Genomic DNA, 13,367 nt, shown 5'->3' with positions numbered 1-13,367 from the left:
GATATCAGCAGCCCTCACTCTTCTATTATTGACACTCCATTCCCGCAGATGGACCGCGTGTGTGTCCAAGTGTGTGTGAGCGTGTGCTCCGCCAGTGCACCTCATCTGTGGAGTCATTTGACCTTGTTAGCCGTCAGCCGGCAAACTGAATGAGATTTCCCACAACAGCACCTCCGCGCACTTCCATTGAAAAAGAAAAAAAGAAAAGAAAAGAACTAGGAAATGCAATCAGATGGGTCACCGTGATGGGCTTTATTTAGAAGGGGCAAGTGTTGGCCATGTAGCTCGTCTGAGCGCATGGCCTCCTTTCAAAAATGTCCACACACGGATGGAAATCAATTCAGTCAACCATTTAGTGGCATTTCATACAAAAATGACTCAAAATAAACCCATCAGGGGTCTAAAATGACAGCAACCAATGGCGTCTTGCGGTTCTTGTGCTTCCGGTACAAAGTTTGGTATCTAGCAAAACTCTTGTGAGACTCTATGAACTCTACGAGAATACCCCATAAATTAGCATGATCTCATCTAAAAAGCTTGATACATCCCGCACTCGTCTTCCACCCCAAGTCTCCCGAGAGAGATGCCAAACACATTAAGTGGTTTGCGGTACGACGAGGAAGTCACGAGAGCACTTAAATCCTGAGCCGAGCGTCGAGGAATACTACGCCACTTTATTTCCCCCTCATCATCTCATTCCTGGCATTGGGAACCCATTTGGAGATGATCGATGGCGATAACGTTGGTGGCGGTCATCAGACAGAACTGTCTGGGTGGCATTGACGGCAGGGCGGTGGCACGGGGCAGGGCCAAGGGATAGCACGAGTGAAGGCGCGCGGCAATTCAGCTAACACGGATGCAGTTGCCGTGGCGGCCTCGCATGCTGAAAGGTCATCGAATATCCATTCAACTCTGTAATCAAATTACAATGCAGTAAAACGACTCACCCAAGTGTTGAATTGTATTGTTATTGCTAGCTAGCGCTTTTGGAGGCTCACTGAGCTGAGGTTTTGCAAAATTTGCTGACATCATGCGTGATTTGGTTTAGGATGTGAATCTGTCTGGATTTTGAGGCAGATTTTCTCCACTGTGCAGTTCTTGTGTGTGTGTGTGTGTGCGTGTGCGTGTGTGTGTGTGTGTGTGTGTCGGCGTTAACCATGATGAAATGTCTTGTTAGCGCCACAAACAGAGGCAGCTGCACCTGTCCTCCATCTAATAGCAAAATGAGCACACTCCAATCAGCAAGCTGCGGTGCAGCGGCACATATACACGTCTAAATTCATGGTCGCCTAACTCTACATAGGGCCGAATCCTTTGTGGCAGGCGCTTTATTGGTTATTATAGGATGCCAAATAGGCTTCGGGCTTTATTTGATTGGGTGAAATGTTTTAGGCTTGTTGTGACAAATGAAAATGTCTTTAAAATAGTAAGTTGATGTGTGTGAGGGGTTCAACACTGTTCAATCTGAAAGTGCCATGGCATTCCGTTGCGGCTGCTGGCAGCTCGCCATGCGTTCGGGCTGACTTGACAGTATGCAAATGAACGGGGGCCAGTTTGTCAAAATTGGAGAGCTTGCACTTGAGACTAAAGTCAACTGTAGCCCCTCGCGCTGGTCGGGGTCATTAATCAGCATCGTCTTGATTCAAGCGTAAAAGCAGAAGAAGGAGCTAGTCAAGCCTTCGTTCGTTGACAGCTAATTTACTGGGTGCTGAAGAAGAAACGCATAATCCATCAAGGTTTACAGCAAGTGGCCCCAACAGTCACAGCCACACACAACATCATGGTTCATCCTTGTTGCCCCCACCAAATTGTCCATTTTTAATCACTTCATATTTGTGTTAAAGTAGCAGGTACCAATGCTAATTTCCTGTAGCCAGTCTATGGCCTTTTGCATTCTATCTTAGCATCAAGCTGGTAAGATATTTTGACCTCATTTGCTTGGTATTTAAGGATCCAGTTGAATCTGTTTGACCGTTAAAAGCCGCTGCTTGTGGAGGTAATATTTAGACAGCGAGCTCCCAACTACCCGAGGAGAGTCGACATTGATCCGACAGCCGGATGAAGTGGATCAAATCAAATGGTGATGGAGTGGAATTTTTCTATCTGCTCCCTCAACGCCGACACCGAGGCCACTCGGAGAAAATAACAAGAGGCAGACTAGCAAACTGCCCTTTCGAATCCACCCACGAGGACAACCGTGGCTACCCCACGACTTCATTCGCTAAACAGTAGCCGATTATATTGTATTCTATGTATTGCGCAATCACACTAAGTCACACAATGATGTCATATCACAAGAAATGATACATTTCGCGTTACAGTCACATCAACGACGTGACACCTAATCACATTACGGAACTTAATTCCACTTTGACTTTAATTTGATTTAGAAGGACGCAATGGCCGAGTGCACTCTGTACCCGAGTCACGTTTGCGTGCGTCTCTCTGACATTGCCAGCAGTGGTCTCTCCTCCGCGCTGGTTATCTCACAGAAGCCATTCAGAGGCGGACATATTTCCGTTGACCTTTTTCGGCCCCGCCTGAAAGGACCAATGCGTCGCAGATAAGTCGACGAATGAGAGGCTGGCTGTGCGTGTAAAAAAAAAAGGCAACGTTTGTGTTTTTGCTTAAAAATAGATCAGAATTGTGTGTGCGCGTGTGTGTGTGTCACTGCAGCCAGCTGTGGAATTCTTCTGTCCACACACATCAATCTTGTTAGCGCGTTAGCGGCATAGCCTCACAGGAATCCTGGCCCCGCGGTTAACGTTGCGACCCACAATTCTATTCTGTCAACCTTGCTTGCGTTCTCTCGTTTGGCTTCTCGGCATCAATGAAACGCTCAACCCGCTGAAGATAGAATGAGCCGGACTGGATATGGCGTGCTATCAAAGGTCTGGATAAATGGTTGATGTTGGCAGGTGGTGGATGACAAATGAGAGACAAAATTCATCCTGGTGGAAATTCACATAGGATGCCGAGTGGCAGGCCACCAAAATTGTCTATCATGCCTAAATGCACCAAAAAAGCTTCAAGAAGTCATTCTTGAAAAGGCAACGAAAGCTCGCCATTTTGGTTTGAAGCTAACATTTGAGCCTACATCGTAAGCTTTCACTGTGTTGTCTGTTTGCCATCTCAGCAAGGGTGTGCCAAAGTCTTAAACGATGACTCATCGAGCGCTGTTTGCGCCGACTAATTGGGGGTGGGGGGTGCAAATCATTCGCACCAATCACTAACCCCCCGCTCGCATTTTTCCGAGGGTCGGTCCGACTTTGGATGGACAATGGCGTCAACGTTTGAGGGGTTGACGTGCTACACTGCGTTACCATGGTGACATAGGAAGAAGAACAAGAAGAAGAGTGAGGCGGTAGAAAAGGAAGGAAAATTAATTTGTGTATAAGGTCGCTACGAAAATTGCTTTTTTCTTTAAACAGAAGGTGACAGAGGGAACGGCCTTTTTTTGTGCAATGCGCGTGTGTGTGCGTGTGTGTGTGTCTTGATTATGCAGCCGTTTTTGACCCAAAACATACTTAAAGGCTTTAAAACAACACAAAACATGTCAGACAATGTGCTACAACACACACATCCAGATTTTTCATCTTGTGTGATACAACCAGTTGTCAGAATTCCACGGCTCTCTAAGTAGGTCACGCAGCTGCTTTCTCTTCCCCCCCCCCCCCCCCCTTTCCCGCTCCGCATCAAAATTGCATCAATCCCTGCAACATTGGAAGCGTCGGAGAGATACTGTATGGCTTTAGCAAAGCTTTTAAACGTCGTGTACGATGCCGTGATGACTATGAGCGCTTGCAAAAGTAGGGTTGCAAATCAGGAGTAGGGTTTCAGTTTTGGGATTCAAGTCTGCATTCAAGACTCAAGAAACGAGGTCGACAACATGATCATGTCAATATCTTCTTGCGTGCTGTGCTTTGTGCGAAAGACCCCTTCTGAACATTTCGCTGTCATCTCGATGAGGAACGTCTACCCCCCAAAATTTATTCTCGTCAATCACACCTCGCGGCTGACAATGTGTTTCATCACAGGTGGGAGACAAAACGCACATGTGGCCACTGGGCTGAAGAAATCTTGCGCATATACACTTTTGCGGTGTGGTAATTTTCCCGCACGTCTTCTCCGGTTACCGAGGAAATGAGCTTTTCACTTCATCCTGCGGCGTCGCCACGGCAACACCCGCTGACGATGGCGTTCATGAGGAATGTCATGGAATGTGGCCGGACAGGTGAGCCACACATTTTGTGGTATCTCTGCGTGAAATGTCTTTAAAAGGCAGGATGCTTGAATGACAAGCTTGAAAAAAATCTCAAAAACACCCCCCATACACACACACGCACACACACTCACGCACACGCACTCACGCGCACACGCACACACACACACGCACACACACACACACACACACACACGCACACTCCACCCAAGATGCCCTCAGAGTGGGTTCAGGTGTTTGTTTGCCTTTTCTTTTACCACTTTTTCAAGGCGCCCCGAAGGTAACAGGAGAGCCCAGGGCTCCGAGGGGGGTGTACAGCTGTGCTCCAACGTGCCTAACGGCAAAAAAAAAAAAAAAGTGAACGGCAAGATGGAAGAAAGTTGCCTGGTACTTTTTACACAGATGCTGGCAGCCTGAACGGCACACGTACGATGATCAAAAAAGAAGTTTGAATGGAAAAATAATCAAGCAGATAATTTTAGTTACAAACCGGGGATGTGGCTGTGCTCCACTAATAAACAAAAAACTGTCAATCACAGGTTCCCCGCTTATTGCATGTCATTACGCACACACACTACGCAGACGCGGAAACACGTTGACGGCTGAAACGGCGCCGCGGAGGAGGGCGAAAGACGCTGCCGAATCAGCACGATGAGGGCGACTTATTTAAGACTCGCTGCTCTCTCGCCGAAGCCAGCAGGTCAAACAACCGCTCGCATTAGACACGCAGTACGCGCGCATGCTCGCGCGCACGCTGAGGGAAAACCCTGGACTGTCCTGCCTCCATTATTCATGCTTGCATGCAACATGCTCCCGAAACACGCATCGAGAGCTTGGAGATAAAACAGGATGGCCCAATGTGCATGCGCGACCTTATTTGCTAGCACATGCGAGAGAGAAGCGGCAGCCAATTAGATGTCGGCTGGCGCTGTGGGGGATGAACGGAAACTGACTGCGCACGCACATTACACACGTTGTCAGGAAGCAGAAAATGCATTACATATGATTACATATATAGACTTTGATTGTTTTTTGTTGAAAGGAAGCAAAAAAAATAAGTAAGAAACTGAAGCTCGGTTTAGCGGTACACGCTAGCTAGCGCCGCAAGCCAAGCAGAAGGCCGCTTCCAAGTGGGATTGTGGGATGGATATCAAACGCAGCAGTGCGAGACAACGGACACGTTTTGAGCTCACAACGAGCGTATCCCACATTTTTTGCTTGAAAATGCGCTGGATTAAAAGCTTTTGTTTGAGTTCCTAGGAAATCAAATTTCTTATTGCGTTTGAGCTCCTCCCTGGCGCGCATGCACCGCGCTCTTTTTCTCAGCGTGCCTTTGCGTCATCTGGCCAAGAGCCAAATGGGCAGATTAGACACAGCAGGTTTCATGTTCTCTTCACACAAAATCACAAGGAGATTAAAGCAGCTCAAAGCTCCTTTTTCTCTCCATCCATCCATCCATCCATCCATCCATCCATCCATCCATCCATCCATCCATCCATCCATCCATCCATCCATCCATCCATCCATCCATCCATCCATCCATCCATCCGTCAAGACAACACACAACAAGCAGCAGAGGACACTTCATGACAAGAACTACTCGACATCTCAGAAAAGGTCATTACGGAGGAAAAAAAGTCACAATGTCAAGTAAACATTGACTTTTTTGTCTTTCTGAACTCATCAATATTTTAAATATGACGACCGTACAGTGGACAGACATGTTAGAAAGCAAGCTGAAGCTTTCAAGGCCAACTTTGAAGAAATCAATAGCAGCGTTTATGGATTTTTCTTCTCATGATCAAGCCTTCAAATACTGAACCACGAGCGAGTGTTTTTGTTTCGAGTGATTTACGCTTGCCCACAAGACGAAGGCCATAAAAACATGTGAGCCACGACGTGTTTGTATTATTATTTTTTTCTTTTGGTTGTGGTCACTGGCGAAGCCTCCGCCATCTGTCAGGGCTTCTTCAGCGTGGGCAACCTTTCCCCGAGCAGACACGGCTGACATTTACACTCGCCCTCTATCAAAAGAGAGAAGAACGGTCGCCACCCCGTCAACCTCCGGAAGCGAACGACGCGTCTTTTCCTCAACGACGCGTGGACGTGACATTTTGCTGTCCAATCCACTGCAAATACAACCAGCACCATTTGTGTTCGGATTTTCGTAGAGTATTTCAACTTTGTGCCAACGTGAGTGAACTAATATGCCAAGACAACTTGACACCTGCATGAATTGTAAACGACAGGATAGGTTCAAAGAGAATGCGGACGGCATGCCGAAGCTTGACCTGCTGTGTGTTCTTCACACAAAGCAGCCTTTTATACACTATGAATCAGAATCATGCATAACACTTGCTGCTGCCTCCTCTGCAAAAAGATTGCGTGTGCAGTCGGATACCACTGTTGGCAGCACGCACGCAGGCACGCAGGCACGCACACACACACACACACACGCGCGCACACACGCACGCACACACACACACACACACATACACACACACACACACACACGGTGCATCCTATTGATTTTTGCGCTTCCTCCTACGCGCCCGAATCATATTTTCAACTGTGCTCTGTGTGAGTGCAATTGAACCTCTTTTTTTCTCTCCCTCCCTCCCTCCACCCGCCACTCCATTCACAAGCTTTTTGGATAGGCCCTCACTCATCCCAGTGTGCACTTTGGCTCAATACCGCCAAAGTTGCGGTTATGCTAGCTAGAAACATTGCAATTACCGTATTTTTAGGACTAATAGTCGCTCCGGAATATACGTCACATTAGCCATAAAATGCACAATAAAGTGAAAAAAACATGTAAAAGTCGCTCCGGCGTATAAGTCGCATTTTGGGGAAATTTATTCGACAAAATCCAACACCAAGAACAGACATGAACGAGCAACAACAGGCTAAACGATAGGTATGCTAATGCGACATAAACACAAACAAAGAGCTGAGAACGTGCCTGACGTAACATTGACAGTTACCCAAATAACTATAACATAAATAACACCTTTATCAAACCATCTGTGTCACTCCAAATAATTAAATCCATCGATCGTCCTTTATGTCAACAATGCCGTGTGCGCGCCGCTGACGGCGGTTGCACTCAACAATGCCGGGTGCGTGCCACTGACGGCGGTTGCACTTCAAATCATTCCACAGGCCCATATAACGATGTATAAATTATATATCAAATAACTATCATATAAGCAATATTAATATCAAACCATCTGTGTCACTCCAAATCATTAAATCCATCGATCGTCCTTTATGTCAACAATGCAGCATGTGCGGCGCGCCGCTGATCGCGGTTGCACTTCAAATTATTCCACAGGCCCATATAACGATATATAAATTGTATATCAAATAACTATTATATAAGCAATAATATTATCAAACCATCTGTGTCATTCCAAATCTTTAAATCCATCGATCGTCCTTTATGTCAACAATGCCGGGTGCGAGCCGCTGACGGCGGTTGCACTTCAAAATATTCCACAGGCCCATATAATTATAAACAACAATTTCATCAAACAATCTCTGTCACTCCAAGTCATTAAATCCCGTGATCGAATCCTTTGTCCTTTATGTGAAACACGGCCACATATGCGCCGCAGTTGCAGTTCAGATTGTAGTAATCCTTTGCTACATCGCGGTTCGTTCATCGCGGTTTCACTACATCGTGGATTTTTGAATTTTGAAAATTTGTGAATAATTTCACATATAAATCGCTCCTGAGTATAAGTCGCCCCCTCACCCAAACTATGAAAATAAACGCGATTTATAGTCCAAAAAATACGGTATTAACAATTGACATTACGTTTCTGTCACTATTGTCATGTTAGGAGCGCTCCTTTTCTTTGTTTCTTGGTGGAAACAAAAAATAAACCAAACCAAATGTGGATTTATAAGCGGCGTACTTTGGGCTGTTAGCATTCCCTGCTGGGTGGCCACCTCATCTGCTTGCAATTAGCACCATTCAGCCGCCTCATGCATGCATACATGCACGCTACCTTTTCAAGCACCATTAACATGCGTGGAGGGCGGGGTGTCGCTTCGCCTTGCCTCGCAGGGGGGCGGCCTTGACAGCCGTGGGAGACATCAACGATGGCATGCATTTTAGCGTCACTTTGTTCTCCTTGTTGTGTGTGTGTGGTTTTTCTTTTATATATAGTTTTTATTTTTTTATATTGGCCACCCTCAGGTGGCTGATGGCGCTAATGGTTTTGCTAATTGCTATTATTTTGCAAGGAGTGGGAATGAACGTTGCTACAAAGTGGAAAAAAAAGTCTTTGGTGAAGCATCATGTTGCTCACCACCCTTGTGTCCTTTTAACCAGATCGGCCAATCACAAATGCTGAACTGTCATAGCAGCATGCGAGATCATTTGTGTTGTGAATTAGCATGATCTAAATAAAACTGACTTGACGTTTCACACGCACACACACACATGCTAATCTAAAAATGTCCAATTTATTTTGGCAAGATAATATTTGCGCAGGGTGTGAGAACAGCTGCTGCTGTGTGATGGTCCAATCACAAGAAGAAGGAAAGAACGGCGACATGGAGCCGTTACCATGGCGTGTGATGTCGGGATGTATTTTTATTTTTTTTTCTCCAAAGTGACGTGACATAATTGACAAGAATTTGCATTTTTACTGCACTGGAGCAAGTTTACCAGAGGAAGCCAATTCCCTTTGGGTCAAGTCAGGTAGGCTCGTCAGAGCTGAGCAAAGTGTTGACACGAAGATAACGACGAGGAGGATGAAGTCAAATAGCAACAGCACTGTTTTTTTTTTTCTTCTCCGCCGGTGGCAACATGTCCCAGCTGCGTCCATGACAACAAACATCTCCATCCTCTGGGAGGCGATGGTGTCAAGCGCCTGCCGCTCCTCTGGGGGCAACAAGCACATGTGCCCCCTCCCGTGCCTGTATCGCTAAATCCATCAAGCTAACCCCGAAGCCTACCAAATATACAGTGATACATCGTTTTACGGCTTTCTTAGTCGCTTGTTGCCAGGCAGAATTTGTAGAGCTCGTATGACAAACCAGAGACACAGTTTTGCAATTTTTAATCATTTCTTTGTATTAAACAAAAGCACAGCTGGATAGTCAATTAATTTCACACTTTAGTTCGGTCAGAGTTGCCCCACTTTCTCCAAGTCTGTGTGTTTTCGCTTTTATGAGAAGGTCGCCGAACGACTGCTGCGAGTTTTATAGAGGTTGTCAAACGACCGGCCTTCTGTCGCATCGTTTTGGGCACCTTTACATTTGCCCTTTTGTCATTGACGACAGCTTTTATTGTGAAAGTAGTTGAGGCCGCGGGCAGACCTTGGGCGGCTGACAAAAGATTCATTGCGACTGCAAACGTGCGCAAACGTGGCTACACTTTTTGTCGTCACGGTAACCTGAATTGAACGCGTGTGGTGGAAAATATTGGAGCTGGTGGCGGCATGAGGGTGGACTGAGGTGGGCGTGCTTATTTTAGCAAAACGCAATCTGGCGCCGCTGTGGTGCCGCCACATGCTCACGTCCCCGGGCACTTCTGCGGGGCGTAACGCACACCATATGCATGTATGAATGTGTGGAGGAGCCAGTTTGTGTTTTACACACAAAACCAGGCCACCATTACACTTTTTACAGCGTGCAAGCGATACACCACACGGACAACTCTAAACAGGAATGCAGATCATTATTTACTCAGACTATTAGTGATGAGCACCCCGGCCCAAAATGCAAATGGCAGAGTCCCATTTGTCAGTTTCTGTGTCTCCATGAAACGACAAGTTCCAGAAAAACTTGAATGATTTCCCCCTCCACCCTCTTACTCGACGTATTGGTCGACACATGGCCGGCACCTTTTTGACATCGTCTATCATCTAAATGTCAAGAAAAAGTTCAGTGGAGAGGGAAGACAAGACAAGCGGGAGAGGATTGGGGGGGGGGCTGGGTTGGGTTCTGGGTCCCAAAAGTGCTTAGTACGTCTCAATGCACTGACCCAGCACAGATAGTGGGATCAATGCACAGCAGCACAAAAGGATCTCCGGGGACCAACGGAGAGAGCGGTGAGAGAGTGCCGGCGAGAGCCGCGAGATGGAGATCCCGAAATAGGATGGGATCATCTTCTCCACAGGAAGAGGAAATGGTCAGCTTCGCCATTCCTATTAGATCATAATGCAGTGCTATTTGCGCTCTTGTTTCAAGCTAACACTTACTAACACTTACTAACTCGGAAAAACTCAACTTAAGTAGCCGGCTACTTCCGGGTATGAAGAATGACGGAAGATAGCCGTTATTTTCGATATTGGGGCAAGGAGACGATTCTGTTGCAACACAAACGGGAGGGGGGGGGGGGGGGGTTATAAATGGTGTAATTTTTTTTTTGAAGTAGTCAGCGGTCTACTTCCTAGTTTGTGCGGATGATGTAAGATGACAGAACAAGAGCATTATTCAGCCTGGAGGGCAGAAGAAAATGGCTCCATTGTGACTGGACTGTACTGGAATGTCAAGGCAGCGCTGACTAGCCTATGCACTAGCTTAGCACCGGGAACCCCCCCCCACACACACATCCAAAGTCTTGATCCTGTAAGCCCGGCCAGCTACAGTATCAGTCCTCAGCTCAGCTATATTCCACATGAAGATGAAGGAGCAGCGCTGTACTGAACTCCTCGCTCCATGCATAATGCTTCCTTCCCTCTACCTACTCCAAAAAAAATCATCAAAAGAACAAGTCCACGCTCCTCTGACCACAGAATTCATGGCGACCCTCCAGGGTTAAGGCGCAGGCCCCACTGGCGTGACCAGTGGCTCCACCGACGGGGATGAAGGGATAAAGTCCCTCTGCTCGGGAACTGATTACTTACATCTGTCTGGCTAAATCCCAACGCTTGCACACACGCACACAACGCACTCGGGGCCCAACACTTCCAAAAATAACCAATTTAAATGTGAAATGGCTTCATGCAGCCCTGAACGTATTTCCGATACGCTTATCCCAACAAAACAAAGTTTTAAAACAGTAAGATCATAAAAATCAGAGTATGGAAAGAAAAGCCAGCAAAGATGAAGAAGCGGCGTAACCATGCTATGATGTACAGCACCAAAGACGACAGATGGACGGATAGTTGAGTCCAACTGGCGCCTTCCTTCTGCGTTGGCATAGCAACTGATGCGGCACCGCACACACTTCCATACGCAGGATGCGGCTCGTTTCACACCAAGTGCTCGTTTAGTCATTCCCGACCTTGCCTTCAATTTACAGATGGTAAAATCGGGAAGACGGTTCCGAGAGGAGGCGCGCCTGACGTGGGCCGTGGCGCCCGGCCGCCTGTGCAAATCGCGAGGCCTGATGATGTTTTGGCATCAGGCGAAGGCAGCATCAGACTTGGTGCCACTGACGTCAGCGGCCATTTGCCAGCAAAATCACCCCGAAACCTCTTGACCCTGAAATCTCCATGCAGAAGGCCAACACAATGGGGGACAAGCCGCCGTGAGGCTCGGAAACTGTGTCTCTTCATTGACCCAATCAACACGTCAGCGGACTCAAATTGCGCACGGTTCGATTGAGACGTTGAAGCAAACGCGGCGTTGTCGCCTCCGCAGACGCGCACACTCACCTCGGTATCGTAGATTTCAGTGATGAGCGAGAAGTTGTACTTGCGGGACTCCCTCATGTGCTGGATGGCGAGCTGGACGGCGGGCTCGATGCCCTGGCTGATGCTGCTCATCAGCGCAGACTCGTTCATGGGCATGAGCACCATGATGGGCAAATTCTCGCCGTTGCGGGCGAACCAGCTGTTGTCCTGGCCGCGCTTGGTGCGGTCGTTGCACACCTTGGCCAGCGCGGTGCCCGCCAGCAGGCAGCACGCTGCCGCGGCTGCCGCCAGGGGGAGGAGCGCTGCGCGGCGGCCGCCGCGCTCCCAACGGGCCGGGGCCATGCTCGGGTGAGGGGCGGGTTAGGGGGCGATCCCCCAAGTCACAAGGTGGGCATCGCCGTTTCTGATCCGGGCGCAGCTACTCCAAGATGCGTGGCTCGCCCCCACCTCCTCCCTCCCTCCCCCGGTGACGAGAAGAGGGCGCCGAAAATCCGCAGCAGCCCCCGCAGTGGGGAGAGAAGAGAAAGCACTGCAGAATATTCCCAAGAAAAAGGCGCAGGGAGTGGGGAGCAATGACTGACACCACGTTGAGCCCAAAAAAAGAAGAGCAACAAGAAAGGGGGAAGGTGGACGACTCCCAGCAAGTAAATTCCCAGCCAAGCGTGCGCAATCCTCGCGGTGCAAAAGAGGGGGCGGGGGGCCACAAAGCAGGCCGGGTTACAAAAGGAGGAAGAGCAAGCAAGGAAAAGGGGTGGACAGCGGATGTCGAGGGAGTCAGCCCGCGGGAGGGAAGCTCATCTTCGGGTGGTGCGTCAGAAAAGCACCGCTTGACGCTGCCACTTGTGCTGCCGTTGCCCGCAAGAGGGATGTGGAGGAGGAGAGAGGGAGGATGCGGAGGTGGAGAGAGAGAGCGGGAGAGAGAGAGAGAGAGCGGGAGAGAGAGAGAGCATAAAAAAAAGAGAGAGAGAGAGAGCATAAAAAAGAGAGAGAGAGCATAAAAAAAAGAGAGAGAGAGAGAGAGAGAGAGCATAAAAAGAGAGCGAGAGAGAGAGCGAGAGAGAGAGAGAGCGAGAGAGCGAGAGAGAGAGCGAGAGAGCGAGAGAGCGAGAGAGCGAGAGAGAGAGAGAGAGAGAGAGAGAGAGAGAGAGAGAGAGAGAGAGAGAGAGAGAGAGAGAGAGAGAGAGAGAGAGAGAGAGAGAGAGAGAGAGAGAGAGAGAGAGAGAGAGAGAGAGGATGCAGATACATGCAGGCTTTTTGCAAGGCAGACTCGCCACAGCCGGGAAGGATTTAACTGCATGCGTCCCTCCGCCAAATACAAGGCAGCAAAAACCTGCCAGGGACCTTCCATATTCTCTCAGAAGAAAACAAATAGTAGGTAGAGCAGGTTTATCCAAAAGGAGATTAAGGGCCAAGTGCATCCAAGAGGCGACTATGGAGTGTAATTCTGCAGTTCTTGGGCATTTAATTTTATTTGTTGACCACAGTAGGGCTCAAGATGATTTTGTGAAAATAACACGTTGAATGTGAGATTACATTAGCACGTGTGACAT

At 48.2% G+C, this 13,367-nt stretch overlaps 1 protein-coding gene across 1 annotated transcript in view; it reads right to left on the bottom strand.

Annotated features, from left to right (window-relative positions):
- Positions 1-12,796, bottom strand: part of gabbr2 (gamma-aminobutyric acid (GABA) B receptor, 2) — a 55,526-nt gene extending 42,730 nt beyond the window's left edge. The window contains exon 1 of the mRNA XM_049751743.2: positions 11,839-12,796. Within this exon, the coding sequence (XP_049607700.1) occupies positions 11,839-12,159 (321 nt within the window). The 5' untranslated portion in view covers positions 12,160-12,796. The remainder of the gene's footprint in view (positions 1-11,838) is intronic.
- Positions 12,797-13,367: the final 571 nt, after the last annotated feature.

This window comes from Syngnathus scovelli, chromosome 19 (assembly GCF_024217435.2).
Source record: "Syngnathus scovelli strain Florida chromosome 19, RoL_Ssco_1.2, whole genome shotgun sequence".
Taxonomy (NCBI): domain Eukaryota; kingdom Metazoa; phylum Chordata; class Actinopteri; order Syngnathiformes; family Syngnathidae; genus Syngnathus; species Syngnathus scovelli.
Note: the sequence above shows the minus strand (reverse complement) of the source record. Positions and strands in the feature narration are given on the sequence as shown.